Here is a 20,642-nt window from a genome sequence, read left to right as displayed (position 1 = left end):
ATTTGTAATAAGGGGAACCTTTTACACATTGAATATGATACAATAAAAGCCTACAATAAAATCCTAGGCTAGAAGATGATTACAAAAGCACGAGCTTGCATAGAAAATAGTCCATGTATATAGAATCTAATGCCTAACAAAGGTGCTGTGGTTAGATACGTGGCACTTTATCACTAAGCTGTAGGAAGTTCCTATCTAGCTGACATTCCTGTACTTTAAACACTTGGAAGCGTTGAAATGAGTATGAAACAGCTTGCCGTATGATGTTTCACAATTTGGAAATGCCGCATGAAATGACTTGGGCGTCTTTAGGTCTGTTTCGGCATGAATTTACAGCATTTTGGCGCATTTCTAGAGTTGTCTGGGCCCACCCAAGCACCCATAGAGGGTGTGGAACCCATTGGGAGCCTAAAACACTTAATCTATGTTTCATGAAGATACAATGACATCTAATTAGTTTCTAAATCTACTTATTAGTGCAATAGGTTGGGATCGTAGAAAAGTTGAGGATCTTGTCTATGTGCATTTGAACCTATGCTTTGTGTCTTGTAGGGGTGAAGAATATGAAAGCGAACCTTATTAAGACTGGGATTTGGATCTAGAATACTTAGATTCTATTGCTGCTTTTGATATTGGTGGTGATGCAAGTGGGGTGGAGCTCCCTGTTAATCCAATCCGTGCTCCACTTCTGTTGAACAGGAATCTTGTTCTATTTTTGTTGATGATGATCAAGATGAGATGAATAGTTATTTGGATATAGCACATATTTTATTTCTGAACATATAGCTTCATATATAAGACTGGTTTTGGATGTATAGCCTCATCTATAAAGGCTGATTATGTATTTTGTATCATGTAATCATCTATGGAGTTAATATAGGCATGGGTTTCCTTCTAAAATGTCATATATTTGTATCATTCTTATATCTTGCAAGAGAATGTGTGTGCGTGTGCATGTGTCTATATATATATATATATTTTAACCTTGCGCTTTTTGGGGGGTCACGTTTTGAGACATCCTCATTTCCAAAATTCTTACCAGTTTCCGCATTTCATGCGACTTAGCTTTATCATGCTTATGCAGTTGATTGAAACCACTTCTCAACTTTAAGTCTAAGATTGATCAACTTACAATTGTTCAGGGGTCAGCAGTACTTATCTTTCTTCCTTTTTCAGTTTTTCTTCACAGTTTATTTCAACAATCTTGGGCAAATTCTGAAGGTTAACTTTCCTTTGCCAGTTTTTCTTCACAGTTGGTTTTAACTATGCTGGGTAGATTCTGAAGGTCATCTTTCCCTTGTCAGTTCTTTTTCACAAATGGGTTCAACAATTTGAGCACATTCTGAAGGACAGCTTTGAAGTCTGAACACTTGCAATCTTCTTGATTCTGATCAAATGTCTGAATTGTCATCACTTACAAGTAGGGTCAGAAATTGTACTTTGCATGGAACAGACCACACTCAATTCTGGCACAGTATGTGAGAGGTATGGCTTCCTAAGCACAATATATGTTCCTCCACTCTATTTGGGATGAATCCTGAAGTTTGAGCTTGAAGGGTTGTAAATTCTATTCCTTGTATATACTATGACCATTTAGAAGGAATAGAAGGATCTGTACTGTCATGTGAAACAGACTGAATCTACATTTGGCATACCTGTTGAATTCTGTGGCCTTTGGAAGATAGAAGATGCTTTATGACTTCACATTAGAAGTTCCTTTTGCATTCCTGGGTAATTACTTTTTGCGCCTTCTGGATTTTTCCTTTGCTCTACCCCTGTTGTTTCTCCTCTTTTTATCTAGAAAAATGGAAACCCCCCCTTAGATGTTACTGAATCCACATTTGGCACACCTGTTGAATTCTGTGGCATTTGGAAGATAGAAGATGCTTTATGACTTTACATCAGAAGGTCCTCTTGCATTCATGGGTAATTGCTTTTTGCACCTTCTGGATTTTTCCTTGGCTCTATCCCTGTTGTTTGTCCTCTTTTTATCTAGACAAAGGGAAATCCCTGCTTAGATGTTAGTCATTAGTCCCTCATAATTTTTTCCCCATTAGTGACCTCTAGTTTTTGCAGATTTAGCTTATGGTAAGACTTCCAGCTTTTAAAACTAGCTGTAAGTCATCTCTGAAATTGAGCCATTTTTATTTTGGCACGACTTTCATACAGAGATTGGATTCTGGTGCCGCTTTTTATTCATATTTTGTTTAAAGCTCTTAAAAATCCCCACTTACATATTGGTCCTCCGTGCCTTTTATATTTTTTTCCCTGTTAGCTATCTCTTGTGTTTTGCAGATTTAGGTTATAATAAATTGCCAACGTCTAAACCTATCTTTGAGTTGTCTCGAAAAGTAAGTCATTTTATGTTGGGTGCAACCTTTTGTCCAGAGGTTTGATTTTGGAATTACTTTTGTTTTCTTTATAATTTTGTTGAAAGCTTTTGAAATAATCTATAACTTACATTTTGTTGAAATTCTTAATAGAAATGCATGAAATTGGTGTGGTAGCAGAAACTATCTAAACTTAGCCCAAACTCCAACTCTTTGCTTTGTTTCGTTCACCAAAGTTAAAGAGTAAATTTTCTGAAATCAGTTCCGTTGATCTTTTCTCATAACTGTCTGATTCATCTGATGTCACTGACCTTTCTTTCTTTGAAACTGCTAAATATATTAGAATATGAATAAAAAATATTTGCATCAAGATTGTTACATCCAGGAACCAGAGAGCAGTCAGACTAGAGCTCCCTGTATTTGCTTTGGCCCCAACTTGAAGACTCTACATTTATATCTTCCCAACTTACATATTCATCGTGCATCAGCTTACTGATGTCTGAACCACATGTTACACAGTACTTACCCCCTCTGCAGTCTTCATCCATGTTCATGCTCTCAACACAACATCATCAACCCAACTCCATGCTGTCAATTCTCATTTCATTATTCAATTTAAAACAAGAATCATGGTTAATCTAATGCATCCTTTCATGTGGGTTGAATCGTAAAATTTCTTCATACAAGACGTATGCAATTCAGTTACGCTAAGTGATGTCTATCATAAGCAAATACTATGAGTAGATCTGTACAAAATATGGTCTGTTTTTGGTAGGTTATCTTCAGAACTGTGGTCATATCAGAAGACTAAAAAATGGGTTCCTTTTTGGGCGTTGTATTTGATGATTATTCTTTGCATCTGTTTCACATGTTTGGAATTTGGGAGTATCGGATTGGATTGAAATATTTTTGCTATGTAGTAATTAAATGAAGTACCAACTTGATAAACCTATCTTGTAAATGGCAACACCTGTCCATTTGGATCTTGGATACATGTTTCAGACGGTCCTCATTCCCTACTTTGGTCATTGATTAAATATATCTTCTGAAGGAGATAAACTGTTTATGAAATATGTCTTGAAGTATGGGAAAGGAAATGTAGGTTTGGCAGAGGTGTGTTAGGTTTAAGGGCTTACCTGAACATCTATAATCTGGGATTCTGGACTGATCTTTCCTTCTTTTTTATTCCAGGTGATGGAAATAAATCCTTCTTTGAGAAGTTGGCTGGCTTCCAGGTTTTGTAAGTCAGCAAATTTTGAAGCTGTATTGGAGGCCTCACCAAAACTGAGAGAACTTCTTGAATCTTTCCCAGTACTTACCTCTAACATGAATTTTCTAGAAGACAGTGAGGCGGGGGATTCTGAGGAAGAAACAAGACGTGACGAGTGTATGACAACACGAATGTCCCGCAACTTGAGTAGGCTCAGTGATTCATCTGGTATGCCTGGTCGGTATATTGCTAAAGTTGTAGACAGTGGAACAAATAATGTGCTTATGGATAGCCATTTCTCTGATGAAGATAGAGATTCAATAAATCGAAATGCTGGGAAGAATGTAAAGATAGGACGCTCAGTTAGTTCTCTAGGAACTGATATTAAACTTGTAAAGGATAATTCAGGCCAGGAGTATGGGAGTTCTACAGCTTGCCAAGATGACAGTCGAAGTCGAAATCAAGAAGGGGAATTAAGGGCAGGGAGTGCTGGCAGGGGATTTATATCTGAAAGTTCACCAAACCTGAGAATTTCTCATGGCCATGGTGCTCAGGTAGTGGAAGTGAGGGAAAATGGTACAAGAAACACAGGAAGACACATAGTTCAAGATGATAAACCCCGATCCTTTAATAATGAGTATGCTGGTGCTGTGTCTAGAAAGGATACAAATGGAATTTCGCCTCCTTTAATGTCACCGGCTAAGCAACCCACTGTTTCAAAGTCCCATTCTTCTCCTATTCGTGGGCAAGTTGCATGGTATTCGGATGGTGATCCTGCTGCGATGGATGTCTTTGCTGCTTCAAAGCAACTTTGGGTTGGCTCACTTGGAAAAGATGCCACAGATTCTCTGCTTAGATTACAGTTTGAAAAGTTTGGCACTGTGGAGCTGGTCTCATTGTTCTGTGCATTGGATTTTGGATTGGTGGAATTCAGAAATATCAGGGATGCAATAAAGGCCCGTGCGAGCTTGCAGGGAACTTCACCTTGGGGATCTGCCCTTCGAGTAAAATTTTTAGATGTAGGCTTGGGAAGTCGAGGGGCTATTGGTGGAGCTGCTGTGGGTGCTAGCTGCCATGTTTACATAGGAAAGATATCAAGTCAGAGGGTGAAAGATGAGCTTTTGAAAGATGTCATTTCTGCAGGATTGAAGGGTCCACACTCTGTGACAGATCTTGTGAGTGCCAATGCACTCTTACTGGAGTTTGATGCCCCAGAGGAAGGAGCGGCTGTGATGGCACATATCAGACAGCGACGTAGAGAGGGTGGAATTTCTACTCAGTCATCTAAAGGGTGTGCAGCAAGTTCAAGTGTGAAGGAAGGACATAATAGTGGCAATCGTCATCTATGGGTTGGTCGTTTAGATGCGTCAGTCTCAGATGATGAGTTGATTAATGCTTTCAAAAATGTTGGTGAGCTAACAGGGTGGAAGTTCGTTCGGCAAAGTTCATGTTGTTTTATAGATTTTCTTTCACCAGAATCTGCTGCCATTGCTAAATCTCGTCTAAATGGTGCGAGATTTGGTGGTCAGAATATAATTGTTGAATTCAAAAATAACAACAATAGAATTGGGTCAAGTAGTCTGTTAGGATCACCTCCTGGTAGGGGTCATGCAAATGCATCTTTATCATCAGCCCTTTCGTCGTTGTACAAGAAGTACAACATCAATCCAGTATCAAGTTGTCTGAACAGTACAAGACCACGAAATGGGCGTGCTATTGTTAGTAGAGAAGGGGCAGAAAGAGTACCCACTAACACACTTTGGATAGGATTGCCTGATGCTGGTTTTCACTTTATGAACGAAAATGAGCTGAAAACAGTTTTTAATCTAGCTTGTGGAACTACAGGCATGGTAACAAAAGTGAAGAGTGCAAAAACAATTAGGGGACCATGCCGGTTTGTTGAATTTGACACTGTGGAAGCAGCTGCTGCAGCTCTTAAGAATATGTCTGGACGATTGGGATCATGCATTCAAATAGAATTCAGGTTTTTCATGAAACTTATAAGCATAATTTTGATGAACATTTATCTATTTTATAGACATTAAGTAACATCTAGTTTTTTGGTATCATTGTTTGTATTTTTCCTCATTCAAATGGCAACTGGCGTTGGGTTAAAGTGTTATGTTACAAATGTCAGTAATAACTTTTTCAGCCTTGTCTATGGTATGGATACCGATTATTAAATTAATTTCATTAATCTCTGTTTATTACTGATGTTATAATCCTCCCTTGCCCTACTCTAGGAGTTTAGTGTTATATATATATATATATATATATGTTGAAATTTGGTACCGGAGGACAGGTGGTTCCCTAAGGCTTTGATCTTTGGCCTAGGGAAAAGTGTCCAAAAGAATTTAATTTTTCTCCTAAAGTAACTTTATAATTTTTATAAAGTTAAATCTAATTTGAAAGTGACTTTAAGTGATAAAGTTACTAAGTCTAATTTTAAAGTGACTTTATAAAGTCAATGAAAAATTAGAAAGGAAAAGTGACTTTGGAAATAAATGACTAAGTGGGTCTTTATTAAAGTGGGGTGAATTAAAAAATAGAAAGTGAGATTTAAATGAGCATTTAATCTCAGCCATTGATCTAAATCTATTTCAGCCATTGGATTTAGGGATCACCCAAAAGTCATTTAGGGTTGGGTTAAGGGAGGAAAAGAAGAAAAAGATCATTCATTCTTTCATGAGCAGATTGGGAGAAGGAGAGCAAGAGAGCAAGGGAGATTTCTGGACAAGGAGGAGAAAGAGGCAGCAGTTTGGCACACACACCAAGGCAGCATTTCAGCAAATCTGAACAGCATAAAGAACAAGCAGAAAAAGGCAGATTTAGTGAGCAAAACAGTGAAAAAAATTGATTTTCAGCACGAATATCGAGGAGGCGATTTTCTGCACGAATTTCGAGGTCTGTCCGTACAAGTCCGTACGGCCGTCCGTACAGTCCGTACGGTTCGTACACCCGTACGTCCGTACAGTCCGTACATCCGTACGGTCCGTACAGTCCGTACATCCGTACGGTCCGTACAGCCATTTTCAGACTGTCTGTTAGCTGAAAAAACAGATAAGTTTGCTTGCTGGAAAATTTCTGTTTTTGCTGAAAAATATTTTCTCTGTAAAAGGCATTTTCCAGAAATAAAGAAGAGCTCTCAAACTGGTTTTCCCCAAGAGTTGTAGGGGGTTTTTCCAGGGTCAAGTTGACCAAAAATCACTGAGTTTAAATGTGTTTTTATGGCTGTTTTAATTGCTGATTTTTTATTTCTGCAATTTCCAGCACTCTGAAAAATTTCCAGAATTTGTGTTTTCAGCAATATTTATTTTTTCAGTCTGTTAAATGTATGGCTATGGGAATGGGCATTTAACTATATGGGAGAAATAAGGTGAAACTGAAAACTGGGGTGGGAAACAGAAATTTTTACATGGTATCAGAGCTTGAGTGCTGAAGGGCAGTTTGGGACAGCAAAAGGAAAAAATACAGCTGCTGATTTTTTCACTCAGAAAATTCCAGCAAGCTGATTTTTCATAAACAGCAGTTTTATCTTTACCACAGCAGTGCTATTTTTTCAGTTTTAGGACAGCAAGATGTCATTGGGATTGAGGGTGGAGGATAGGTTGGATGGGCATACAAATTACAGCGTTTGGAAGGAGAGAATGCAGAGTATCTTTGAGGAGGCAGAAGTCTGGGATATCATGGTGCATACAGCACAGCACCCTGTTGTTGTGCCTACTGATGCTACTCAGTTGGCAGCTTATAATAGAAAGAACAACAAGGGTAAGAGGCTGATTCTAGACGGAATCAAAGACCATTGCATTCCTCATGTGAGAGGAAAGAGCAATGCCCATGAGATGTGGACAGCATTGTCCAATCTCTACCAGAGTACCAATGAGAACCGGAAGATGGTCCTGAAGGAGAAGCTGAAGAACATTAAGATGGGGAATGATAGTGCAGCTGGATATCTCACAAAGATTACCAATGTGAGAGATGAGTTGGCAGCGATTGGAGAGGCCATTCCATCCACTGAGTTGGTGCGTATTGCAGTGAATGGCCTCCCCCGTTCATGGTTGAACTTTGCTGATGGGGTTTGTGCACGTGAGACCCTTCCCACATGGGAGAGGTTTTGGGATGATTGTATACAGACAGAGATCAGGAAAGGACAGCTTGGGGCAGCCAAGCCAGTTGAGCAGGATGAGGACGTAGCACTGGTGGCAGGAGGCAAGAAAGGCAAAGGGAAGAAGCAGGCTTCCACAAGCGGTGGTGGAGGCAAAGGCAAAGGTAAAGGTAAACAGGGTAACTCACAAAAGGACTATTCCAAAGTGAAGTGTTGGAATTGTCAGAAGATGGGACACTATGCAGTTGTGTGTCCGGAGAAGAAGAAGAAGAAGGGGAAGACCCAGGATGTGGCAGCGTCAGCTGAGATTGAGGACTTTGCAGGTCGTTTTGACCGGGAGTTTGCGTTCACTACATGTGAGTCCTCTAGTGCAGGATCACCTGCCACACAGGTTCAGAGGGAGCATGCTTTTCCCTCGATTAGCGGAGCATCTACAGGTATCTGGTATGTGGACAGTGGGGCTTCACGTCACATGACAGGAGTCCGGGAGTACTTCTCAGAGCTTTCAGAGAGTGGCACTGATATTGAGGTAGTACTCGGTGATGACAGAGTTGTTAGAGCAGTCGGGGTGGGGACAGTGACATTTCAGAGGGAGTCCAAACCTCCCTTGAAGGTGTCAGAGGTTCTTTATGTGCCAGGGATGAGGAAGAACCTCATATCCGTCTCAGCGTTGGAGGACAGAGGATATGAGGTACTGTTCAGGGAAGGACAGGTGTTGATGTATCCCAGGGGCTCTCCAGCTGATTCAGCTAGAGTGATAGGTGTACGCCATGCAAAGGTGTACAAGTTTGCATTCCAGCCCCCTTTGGCATTGAGCTGTAGTACCGACAGCAGAGCTAGCAGTTCTGAGCTATGTGAGATTTGGCACCGCAGGATGGGGCACATGTCTCATGGAGCCTTGAGGACATTGCGGGAGATCACTACAGGTGTGCCAGATTTCAGTACTGATCACCATGATACTTGCAGAGGTTGTGCGATGGGGCAAGTTTGCCAAATCCCCTTTTCCCAGCAGTGACAGCAGAGCGACGGGGATACTTGATTTGATTCATTCCGATGTGAGCGGTCGGATGTCTCATGTTTCCTTGAGTGGATATGAGTACTATGTCTTATTCATTGATGATCACTCCAGGAGGACCTGGATTTATTTCTTGAAGACCAAGAGTGAGGTCTTCAAGCGGTTTCAGGAGTTCAGAGCTCTTGTGGAGACTCAGACAGGTCGAAAGATCAAGTCCCTGAGGTCGGACAATGGAGGAGAGTACACCCTTGGAGAGTTTGTTGACTATTGTGCAGAGGCAGGCATTAGGAGGGAGTTCACTGTTCCTTACAACCCCCAGCAGAACGGGGTTGCGGAGAGGAAGAACAGATCCATCATAGGGGCTGCCAAAGCCATGTTATATGATCAGGGGTTGCCATTGTTCTTGTGGGCAGAGGCCTGCAACACAGCTGTTTACTTACAGAACAGGAGTCCGCATCGTGCCTTGGGGCACATGACTCCTGAGGAGGCTTTCTCTGGGAAGAAGCCTGATCTTGGTCATCTTCATATCTTTGGATGCATTACATACTCCTATATACCCAAGGAGGAGAGGACCAAACTAGAGCCCACCGCAGAGAAGGGTATCTTTGTGGGCTACAGTGAGACCTCAAAGGCCTTTCGGATTTACATTCCTGCACAGAGGAAAGTTGTTGTCAGACGGGATGTGAAGTTCGAGGAGGACAGGGCCTTTAGGAGGTCACGGGAGTTAGAGTATCTGGATCAGCCAGACCCTCAGCAGCAGTTGAGTCAGTCGCAGGGATCCAGTGGGCAGGGATCAGGAGGATCCGGAGGTACATCTATGAGGATGTCAGGTCCATCAGTGAGCAGTGGCTCGCCGAGCCAGAGGGGTGGTGCTCCGGGCAGCATACAGAGCAGTTCACAGAGCAGTTCACTAGGGAGTCCACTGATGGACAGTTCACACGGTACCTCAGCTTCTACAGGTTCAGGTGCAGGCAGGAGGACAGCAGACAGACAGTCAGGAGTTCAGGCTACTGATGGGGATGAGGAGGAGGAGTTTCATTCTCCTATGGGAGAAGCATGCTCAGGGAAGAGGAAGCCCAAGTGGCTTCAGGACACCTTGAGAGATGCCACATCTGTTGCTGAGCCGAAGAGGCCGGTCAGAGAGAGTAGACCACCTGAGAGATTTTGTAGCTATATGGCGATGGTTACCAGCATCCTTGACTCTGAGCCTTCTAGCTATGAGGAGGCAGCTAGCCAGCAGGTCTGGAGAGAGGCCATGCAGGAGGAGTATTCTTCTATCATGAAGAATGATGTTTGGGAGGTGGTGCCGAGGCCTGAGGGCAAATCCGTGGTTACTTCCAGATGGCTTTACAAGGTAAAGCATGCTGCAGATGGCAGCATTGAGAAATTCAAAGCAAGGTTTGTGGCTAGAGGGTTCTCACAGGTAGAGGGAGTTGATTATGAGGAGACCTTCGCTCCCGTGGCTCGATATACCTCGATCCGCTCCATTATATCGATAGCAGCAGAGATGGGTTGGAAGATCCACCAGATGGATGTGAAGACCGCATTTCTCAATGGCTTCATACAGGAGGAGGTGTACATTGAGCAGCCACAGGGCTTTGAGGTGCATGGGAAGGAGTCCCATGTGTGCAGATTGAAGAAGGCCCTTTATGGCCTGAAGCAAGCTCCCAGAGCTTGGTACTCCAGGATAGATGCATACTTGCAGGGGATGGGTTTCACAAAGAGTGAGGCAGATCCGAACCTTTACTTTATTGTGATTGGTGAGGAGCCTCTCATTCTGGTGCTGTATGTGGATGACTTGATCATTACAGGTGCAGAGAGACTCATAGAGCACTGCAAGAGAGATCTTGCAGCGGAGTTTGAGATGAAGGACATCGGCTTGATGCATTACTTTTTGGGTTTGGAGGTGTGGCAGGAGGAGGGACATTTCTTCCTGGGGCAGGGGAAGTATATTGTGGACATCCTTAGCAGATTCCACATGGAGGATTGTAGACCCATGTCGACACCGATGATCACCAACTGGAAGAAGCTTCATGCTTCGGATTCCGAGTTGGTGGATCCCACATTGTACAGGCAGCTGATTGGTTCCTTGATGTATTTGGTCAACACCAGACCAGATATCTGTTTTGCAGTCAACACGATGAGTCAGTTTATGTGTGAGCCTAGGAAGGTTCACTGGGTGGCTGCAAAACACATTTTGCGGTACTTGCAGGGGACAGTGGATTATGGTCTGGACTACAGGCAGGGAGATGGAGTGAGATTGGCAGGATACACTGATTCTGATTGGGCAGGTTGTGCTTCTGATAGGAAGAGCACTTCAGGGTGTTGTTTTGGGTTGGGTTCAGCAGTAGTGTCATGGTTCAGCCGGAAGTAGCAGTCAGTAGCACTGAGTTCAGCGGAAGCAGAGTATATGGCAGCCAGTCTAGCTAGTTGTGAGGCCATCTGGCTTCGCAAGATGTTGTTTGGCTTATTTGGTCAGCCGTTGAGACCTTTAGTGATTTACTGTGATAATCAGAGTTGCATTAAACTCACGGAGAATCCAGTATTTCATGACAGGTCAAAGCATATCGGGATCAGATATCATTTCATCAGAGACCATGTTCAGAAGGGAGCTGTAAAGCTTGAGTATATTTCCACTGATGAGCAGGTTGCAGATATTCTTACCAAAGCCTTACCACGGGGCAAGCATGTCTACTTCAGAGACAAGATGGGTGTGGTGAGGAACACCTTCCTCGGTAAGAGGGAGTGTTGAAATTTGGTACCGGAGGACAGGTGGTTCCCTAAGGCTTTGATCTTTGGCCTAGGGAAAAGTGTCCAAAAGAATTTAATTTTTCTCCTAAAGTAACTTTATAATTTTTATAAAGTTAAATCTAATTTGAAAGTGACTTTAAGTGATAAAGTTACTAAGTCTAATTTTAAAGTGACTTTATAAAGTCAATGAAAAATTAGAAAGGAAAAGTGACTTTGGAAATAAATGACTAAGTGGGTCTTTATTAAAGTGGGGTGAATTAAAAAATAGAAAGTGAGATTTAAATGAGCATTTAATCTCAGCCATTGATCTAAATCTATTTCAGCCATTGGATTTAGGGATCACCCAAAAGTCATTTAGGGTTGGGTTAAGGGAGGAAAAGAAGAAAAAGATCATTCATTCTTTCATGAGCAGATTGGGAGAAGGAGAGCAAGAGAGCAAGGGAGATTTCTGGACAAGGAGGAGAAAGAGGCAGCAGTTTGGCACACACACCAAGGCAGCATTTCAGCAAATCTGAACAGCATAAAGAACAAGCAGAAAAAGGCAGATTTAGTGAGCAAAACAGTGAAAAAAATTGATTTTCAGCACGAATATCGAGGAGGCGATTTTCTGCACGAATTTCGAGGTCTGTCCGTACAAGTCCGTACGGCCGTCCGTACAGTCCGTACGGTTCGTACACCCGTACGTCCGTACAGTCCGTACATCCGTACGGTCCGTACATCCGTACGGTCCGTACAGTCCGTACAGCCATTTTCAGACTGTCTGTTAGCTGAAAAAACAGATAAGTTTGCTTGCTGGAAAATTTCTGTTTTTGCTGAAAAATATTTTCTCTGTAAAAGGCATTTTCCAGAAATAAAGAAGAGCTCTCAAACTGGTTTTCCCCAAGAGTTGTAGGGGGTTTTTCCAGGGTCAAGTTGACCAAAAATCACTGAGTTTAAATGTGTTTTTATGGCTGTTTTAATTGCTGATTTTTTATTTCTGCAATTTCCAGCACTCTGAAAAATTTCCAGAATTTGTGTTTTCAGCAATATTTATTTTTTCAGTCTGTTAAATGTATGGCTATGGGAATGGGCATTTAACTATATGGAGAAATAAGGTGAAACTGAAAACCGGGGTGGGAAACAGAAATTTTTACAATATATATATATATATATATATATATAATGCAAATATAAATAAATCGTAATAATGATTAATTAGTGATTCGTATAGAAGAGGCATGTCTCCAAGGACATGACCGTTCATGAAGGGGCACTTGCCTAGGTATATAAGCGGGCCCTCATTTGTAACATCCTCATCATCATCTCATATCTTTTGTACATTTCTTATATAAATATATTATTGTCCTATCATGGATATTTATATATTACAGATCTTTTGAATATTTTGCTATGTATAAGAACTTTGTTCGTAACATTGGTGTCAGACATGTTCGATCCTTTGGCTGCTCAGCCACTACACAGAGCAAGTCTGATCCAACCTTCGTCAACTTTGTTTCTGTCTCAATTGAAGCATTTCGCTACACAAAGTTTGGAGCTTCTCCATTTTGTAGGTTTCATCGTCAAGCCTTTGGCCATATAATTAAAAAATAAAAAAAGAAAATAAAAGAAAGGAAAGATTAAAAAAGAAAAAAGGAAAAAAAAAAGAGTTTATAAAAGAAAAAAACAAAGTTAAAAAAATTCATTAAAAATGTAAAAAAAAATAATAATAAAAAAATTTATATTTAAATAAAAGAATTAAAAATAAAAGTTATATATATAAAACAAAAAAGGCGACTTACCTGGTCGCTGCATGCAGCCATGCTGCGCACTGCTGGGAATCACAATCGCAATCGCTCCTCGATCTATCTTTCAGACTGCACAGTGCCTCAAAAACCATCTATACATAGTTGTTCACCAACTGTTGCAAATTTGCCACTACCAGAGCCTGCTCGGTGTCCCATTGTTGCCATTCCAAAAAAAGGGCGACGATCAACACCCTATGCACATGCTTTCAAACAAGTTGATTTGAGTGTGTAGGTAATATGTTTGCGAGCCAAGGAATTGCTGGGGTTCTCACGAACTTCCCATTTAGCCTATGGATCATGCGCTCTACGGTGAACACGTCCTTGAGTTGGAGCCAGATGCTACACAACAAAATGGGTAACCCTACAGGGGGATTTTTTTTCTTTCTCTTATCTTGGATAGCCAACCAACCATCAACCCTAGATATTTGCTCATTGATGATGATATGGCAGTTTCCTCTACCATCTACACTAGTCATACACTTCTCCCCATCTGACATTTCTCTTAGATAAAGGTGGGGTACCACTCAACATGTACTTTGATCATATTGCAATCAAGTGCTTTCACTTAATGTTTTGGGCATTTAGTAGGATAAAAGGGCGACTAGGATGATTGATTGACCTTGACTGTAAACTTGTTCTCTCACCTTGCTAGAGGGGTTAATCTTTAGCCCTAGTCCAATGGGACCTTCCCTAGGGCCTTAGGTTATAGGAGGGGCACTACTTAGAAAACTTGGATTGAAGTAGCATGTCCACTCTCCTTTTCCATACTTAACATTTTCCATGTCACATTATTTCCTTTGATATCATCTCCATTCTTCAGGTTAATTGTCATGGTTCATTGGGATTTGGCATTCACACATCCACATCCTTGAGTCGGGTCGGAAAACATTGCATTGGAGGTTGATGCGACCAAAAGAATGAAAAAGCATAAGATGGCCACAATGAAAGAAAAAAAAAGTCAAAATGCAAAAGATGGTCGGGAAAAAAGTTAGTACAAGGGAAATACCCTAGCATGAGCTCTACCCCCCTCATTAGCCATCACCTAGTTCCTAAGCACTTGATGCTCCATCTCATCGAATAGGAACCCTTACATGTCTTAACCTAGATGAGCAAGAAATTGTCTCATCTTAAGGGGTAAAACAAATGCTACATCATAAATAGCAAGCTTTGATCCTTAAGTTATTGACCAATTAAAAGCATTATTAAAAAGAAGTAAAAGGCACACCAAATGGGTGGGAAAAGCAAGCCGAGCGAGGTAACTCATGCCTCCACGATTGCTCCCTCCATTACATCTATACACTCAAGATGTGGACTCTTGTTAGTCGATCCCCTGACCAAGGCACTTGGCCATGAAGTCCTTCCCCTCCATTGTCACCTACTTTCACTAACACCTATAGATTGAAGGGTTGACCTTGGAAATGTCAGCTCCCCTTAGGGGTTGGAAGCATGTAATAAGGTTGACTACTTAGCCACCCCTATAAAGGTAGGAGACACTTTTATGGGATTTGGTCTAGTTAGATTTTTGAATGTCATCTCGGTTTGACGTATTAATATGCCCCTTAACACTTAAGTATGGTCCACTTAGATGCATTTATGGTCTTAGTCTCTAATGAATAGTTGCTTTCACTTGAGTTTGAGATGGCTTTTTTAGGTGGTTCAGAGCAATTGAGGCTTTGATGGCACCTTACTCCACATGATGCCTAGGCCATCTTACACTCTTAGAGAGTATGGTGATTTGGCAGATGCAACATTGCCCATCTATAACAACGTGTTGAGCGCTTTGATTATCTGAGCAATTGATGGATACCATAGAGCACCCCCAGGTGCTAGAACATTGAGCTTCTCTTGCTTGTCATGGAGGATTCTTGATGTTGTATTGGCTGACCTTACATGCCCCCAGGATGGCGTTGACACTACTTGATGGGTGTGCCTTGATCTAGAGCCCAAATGAGGATGGTCATCCTCCAGGATGATTGAGGAGGGCTAGTTGCAACTAATGGAGCGACCCTAGTGCTGGAGAGAGAGAGCACCACATTGTCTACGTGGAACCCATAGAGATGACACAAGGCACCCACAAGTAGATTTTGGACACATGGAGATGCTTTGAGGTTTGATTTGAGGACCTTCCTTCAAACTGAGGATGATCGTGATGCTTGGAAACCATTGTAGCCCTTCTAGTGCATTGATGGAGCATTTTGAGCCCTAAAAGTGTATGACACAATCCATGTTAGAGGCTCATTGCTCACAGGTGTGGGCTTCTATTGGCATATTTTGTTGTTGAGCTAATGGGCTGGTTTGTAACCCAATTTTACTTTATCTACTCAAAAATCAAACTTGTTTAGGGGATTTTGTCAATAATTAGAGGTGATAGATCTCATGTAAATAGAGGATCACCTCTCTCATTTGTTCATCATCACATTTGTGGATTTCAACCACTTTAGAAGAGACTTGACTTGCTTTGTTGTACTTCGTTGCTTGTGGAGATGTGATCTTGATTCTTATGTGGATTTTGGCTATTGGACACTAGTTTTTGCTGTGGACAAGCCATTTCTGAATATAAAGAAGGCATGTTATTGGATATATTGTGAGTAGTTTTGTTGAATATCTTTTATGGTTTGCATGTCACGGAATATTGCTAAGTTTTCTATTTTCCTTGCCTAAATGCGTATGTTTATATGAAATTCTTTGGTAGTTATTGCATGCTTAGTATTTAATCCTTGAACTCCCTAGAAAATGTCCTAGAGAACCTTTTTCTAGTGAATTTTTCCCATCATAAGATGATAGCTAGGGCTAGGAAGTGAAATCTAGGGTTTTCCCCTTCCTCCCTTCAAATGTTTGATATTTCCATGGTTAAATTTCCTAAGCCTCCATCACCCAAGTAGGGAAAAGGCACTGACATCCCTCTTGATGATCAAAACCTCCAAATATTTATCTTTTACCTCTTTTTTTTGCCTTTTTTTTTTCCCTTCAAGGTAAGCTGCTAGGACTAGGGAAAGCGCCAAATTCAAATAGGGCTTGCTCTATGACAATGTTGGAGCTAATTTGGCTGACCTTGCGAACTCAAAATCTTTCCTTTCCCTTGGTGGAAATTGTCTAGTTAGGGCTGACGTTATCAACCCCAAGCAATTTAGGTCTTTTGAAAACCCTAGTCCAAATAAACGACTTCAACTCAGGGCTATTTGAAGGTTTGTCACTCCCTTTGTTGATCATATCTTTCAAAGCAAACCTTTTCTTTGTACTTGTATGCCTAGATGTACCACTGTTGGTTTACATCTTGAAACCCTAGGCTCCAACTACTACTTCCTAAGCTTCTTCATAGGTACGTTGTTCCTTTATACAAAGAATTGTGCTTGGTTCCAAGTAAGAAGTACCTTGATCAAGCCTCCTTTACATCACCTTGATCCTATTGAATTAGAATACCTTTGGGTGATATATATTGGGAAGCCTCTTGTGGTTAAATTTGTGGGGAAATTCCACTAAAGAGCAGGGGGTGGCGTGCTAAGGTGACAGTGGCAGCCACCTCATTGTTGCATTAGGGTCTAGCCCTTGCATTGTGAGGCCTCTCACAAGGCCTGCTAGATTTTGAGGCAACAGGCATCACAGTCTACAAGCTCCTATAGGTCAGGATTGCTTCAATCACTGAAGACTCTTGGTCATAACTGCTGCTGAAACCTTCCGACAACGTCTTCTCATAGGCAACAACCTTCTCCATGCATGGTTCCTGGAAGATTTCAGATATGCAGCTCTGGTAGCATGTTAATTTTCAGACCATGGTAACTAGACTTGCACTTGTAATCAAACCCTAGGTGATTAAAACTGTTTAACCTATTTAAACTGCATGGAAAGGAATGCCAGATCTGGAAACACAAATCTGAAATATATGAACAGGGAAGTAAAAATTACAGTATCCAATCACGTCACTCTTTATAAACTCACAAAAAGGAAAAGATTAGACAGCTTGGTAATCACGATCTCACAACAAAACTGATTAACACTTACCACTCTACCTTCTTTCATAGACAAAGGAGGCAAGGGTTTTACAAAATAGAGCTCCTAAGTTTAGTAGCAAAACCCTAAACCATGAATTCACCCTAGAGAAGTGCACCCTCCTTCCATGAGCAAATTTCCTAGTATAGAGTGCTCTGTTGTGATTCCGGAAAAGCCTGCAACCCATGCATCTTTGTTAAATCTGGAAAACTCCCTAAGGTTGGCCCTGTGCAAAAATTTGGAAAAGCTAAAATAAGTAAAGTACCTTTTTAATGAAAGCAAAGGCTAAATCTGGAACAGTGTAATAAGAGCAAAATGCTAAACTGGAAATGGTGTAAGGCTGGCAAATGCATGCCGTAATAAATTTGAAATATAGATCTATATATTCAAGCTAGTGTGATAAGATAGATCCACTCCCTTTTCAATCAAACACAAGAAATGATAGGTCTCAGGAGTCAGGACTCTTTACATTTGGACCTTGTCTTAGTGGTGGTATTTTCTGCGAGTATTGGTTTTTTTGGTACTATCTGAGTCATTTCTTGGGACTAAAATTCCATTGCTTTTAAAATTGATCTCATTTGTCATCTATGTTTTGTCGTTAATTTTGTTCTTTGAAACTGAAGGAGTGGTTATTTCTTCCGCCATTAGCTTAATGTGTGGATGGGAGGTAAATTTTGATTGTTCTTTGATGCCACTGTTATGGATTGGACTCATTGTCACCTTTCAACCAACTGCCTATTTACATGTGTGTGTGTATTGAGAAGACAAATGTTAGTGCGTACACACACACACACACATATATATAGATCAGTGTTTTACGAAACGGCCGTACCGAAACGGAAACGGCCGTTTCGTTCCGTTTTATTAAAAAAATTTCTGACCCGGCCTTTGACCCGGCTCGGCTGGCCGAGTCAGCTATGACTCGGCCGAGTCAGCCAATGACTCGGCCGGGTCATAGCTGACCCGGTCAACCCGGCCGGGTCCCATCAAAAAACGGCCGAGTCATTCAAAACCGGCTGGGCAGCGTATTAACCAAAAATTTAACACTTTTTTGCTGATCTGTTCTTCAAATGCTGTTGTTGTTTTACAATAGTACAAAGATATTTTACTGATATACAGCTCAACCATTAAACGAAAGGAGAATCTGGTTCATACCTCAGATATCAATTGAAGATGTCTAGCTGCCACTGAGTGTTGTTTCTTCTGCCACTGATTTGCCTTCTGCTGCCAAAGTTCAGCCCTTGGAAGTGCCGTCTCAGGCCTTCCAACTTATGACTAAACCAAGCATTAACCTTCGATTCTATCCTTGCTCAACAGGCCTTGACCCTTTACTCCTACTTCAAATTTTGTCTCAGGGTAGCACTTTTAATCAATCCTTCAAAGTATGATTTAATTTTGATCTTGACTTGCACACGAGCTAAGCAACTCGGTCTTGTTCAAATCTCAGAATATACCCTCAAAGGCTGTCTTTAAAGTCGGGCTTCTCCTACAACAAATTTGGTCTTCATTGGCGTCCAAGATAGGCCTCTTCTTGCAGCCTAAAATAGGTCTTCCTGCAGCTTTACATACCTTCTTTTCAACTGTCCATTTGCTTCAAAAAGAGACCTAGACTAGTCTCCTAGCCTGGGGCCTTGAACCTTCTCTTACAACTGCTGTCATAGGGGTAATACGACCCTTTATATGTGTCTAAAACAGGCTTCAACTGGTGCGGCTTCCTCAAGGCTACTATGGCCCTACAACAGTGCAACCTCAGCCTCTGATCTACAGTCTAGACAGGCTATTAAGGCCTCAAAATATGCCCTGAAACTCTTTGGCCTTGATACCTCGAATGCTGCCTCAGACTGTCCTTAAACAGAGCTCAGATTCTGCCTCGGAATGGCCTCATAATAGGCCGAAATTATGCTCCAAAGCTGGGCTCAGATCTGCCCCAGAGCAGTGAATTACAACACAGAGAGATAAGCAATAAAGCCCAAGAAAAAACCTTGAAGAGACTCAGGTCAAAGCCCAAGAAAAAACCTTAATAACTTTAACTTCTAGCTACTAGCCTCCTTGGTTATTTGTATTTTGTTTTGACTCTTGAGTCTTTGATCATGTATGACAGACTACAGTTGACTATGTATTTACTATTGCCATTGGGTACACCGTACCATTTTGATATAATGGATTGGTTGATGAGCCTACTTTGATCATATGTTGTCTTCCATGTATATTATAATGTTGTGTGTTTGGAAACTTGAATGAAAATCTTTAAAATTATGTTTAAAATATTTAAAATTATGTTTTTTTATAAAAAAAATAAATATTTAATGTATTTTTTACAACGACCGAGTCATTGAAATTGAGCCGGCCGAGTCATTGCCGTTTCCGAGTCCGAGTCCGAGTCGATCCTCGGCCGAGTCCGAATCCGAGTCCGTTTTGTAAAACACTGATATAGATCACACATGGTTAGTATGCAATGAAATCTATTCAATGTTTAAGGTGAAATCAATGATGAATTCTTTGGGTACCTGGAACATGGACAAATTATGCCAGCAGCAAAACTCCCATGTGCCCAAATTTATATTGGTTAGCGACTCAACACCAGTTGACATTTATTGCCATTATCCACGTGGAAAAAATCCACACATGCTCCTCACAAAATATCTGTGACTTAACTTACTCGACATATTTACCATTCCTCAGTCTTATCATGAAAAAAATAAATGCAAAGAGTAGGGATTAACTTTTTTTTTTTTTTTTTTCCCGTGGAAAAAGTCGCACTTTTTTTATTGATAAAGAAACTGCATTTTGCAGATGCATTGCATATACAATATTCAGGCCTGTGCCTGTCAACAACCAAAACCATTTCAACCTGTGTTCCACCTCATGTGTGAGGCTTTTCATTTAAAAATTCTATGAAAATATTATGAAGCTCTTCGCAGAGAGCCCTTACTGTGCTGAAATATAAGGAAAATAAAACAGTGAATAATTACATATGGTCATTCGAACTATGGATCCAAAAGTGCAAAAAGCAAAACACAGTTGTAGATTGTTCATATTCCAAGCTCTATAAACGGCCTATGGTAGTACTGATAGGTGTTGCCATCTCTTTCCTCCACGATCAACCAAGAAGTGTCGTCCCTGTGCGCAGCCTCCTTGGATAAGATGTCAGCGGCTGTGTTGCGTTCCCTGTAGATGTGACGGCATGAGAAGACATCAAAATATGTTATGAGTCTGTGAGTTTCATCCAAGATATGTTTTAGAGAGTATGCATTGCAGTGAGCTGTTTTGTTTATCCAGTTGCATATGATTTGTGAGTCTCCAAATAGCTGTAAATGATGGCAGTTTTTGGATAATGCAAAAAAGATGAGGTTTTTTGCCGCAATGAGCTCTGCAAAGTTGTTAGTCCCCCTTCCCAGTCCCATTTGTATTTTATATACATGAGTTTCAGACAGATGGAGTATAGCCCCCCCCCGCAACC

The 20,642-nt window shown here is 41.2% G+C and overlaps 1 protein-coding gene across 3 annotated transcripts in view; it reads left to right on the top strand.

Moving 5' to 3' along the window:
* The window catches only part of LOC149139887 (nucleic acid binding protein), a 188,633-nt gene that overhangs the window by 128,507 nt on the left and 39,484 nt on the right, over window positions 1-20,642 (top strand). For all 3 annotated transcript variants that reach the window (XM_089447285.1, XM_089447287.1, XM_089447286.1), the window contains exon 3: window positions 3,522-5,524. In XM_089447285.1, coding sequence (XP_089303411.1) covers window positions 3,522-5,524 — 2,003 coding nt within the window. The remainder of the gene's footprint in view (window positions 1-3,521; window positions 5,525-20,642) is intronic.

Source organism: Pinus tabuliformis, chromosome X, assembly GCF_031772625.1.
Source record: "Pinus tabuliformis cultivar Carrire ecotype Pingquan chromosome X, CPIR1, whole genome shotgun sequence".
NCBI classification, from domain to species: domain Eukaryota; kingdom Viridiplantae; phylum Streptophyta; class Pinopsida; order Pinales; family Pinaceae; genus Pinus; species Pinus tabuliformis.
The sequence above is the reverse complement of the archived record's forward strand: the minus strand, read 5'-3'. Positions and strand labels throughout refer to the sequence as shown.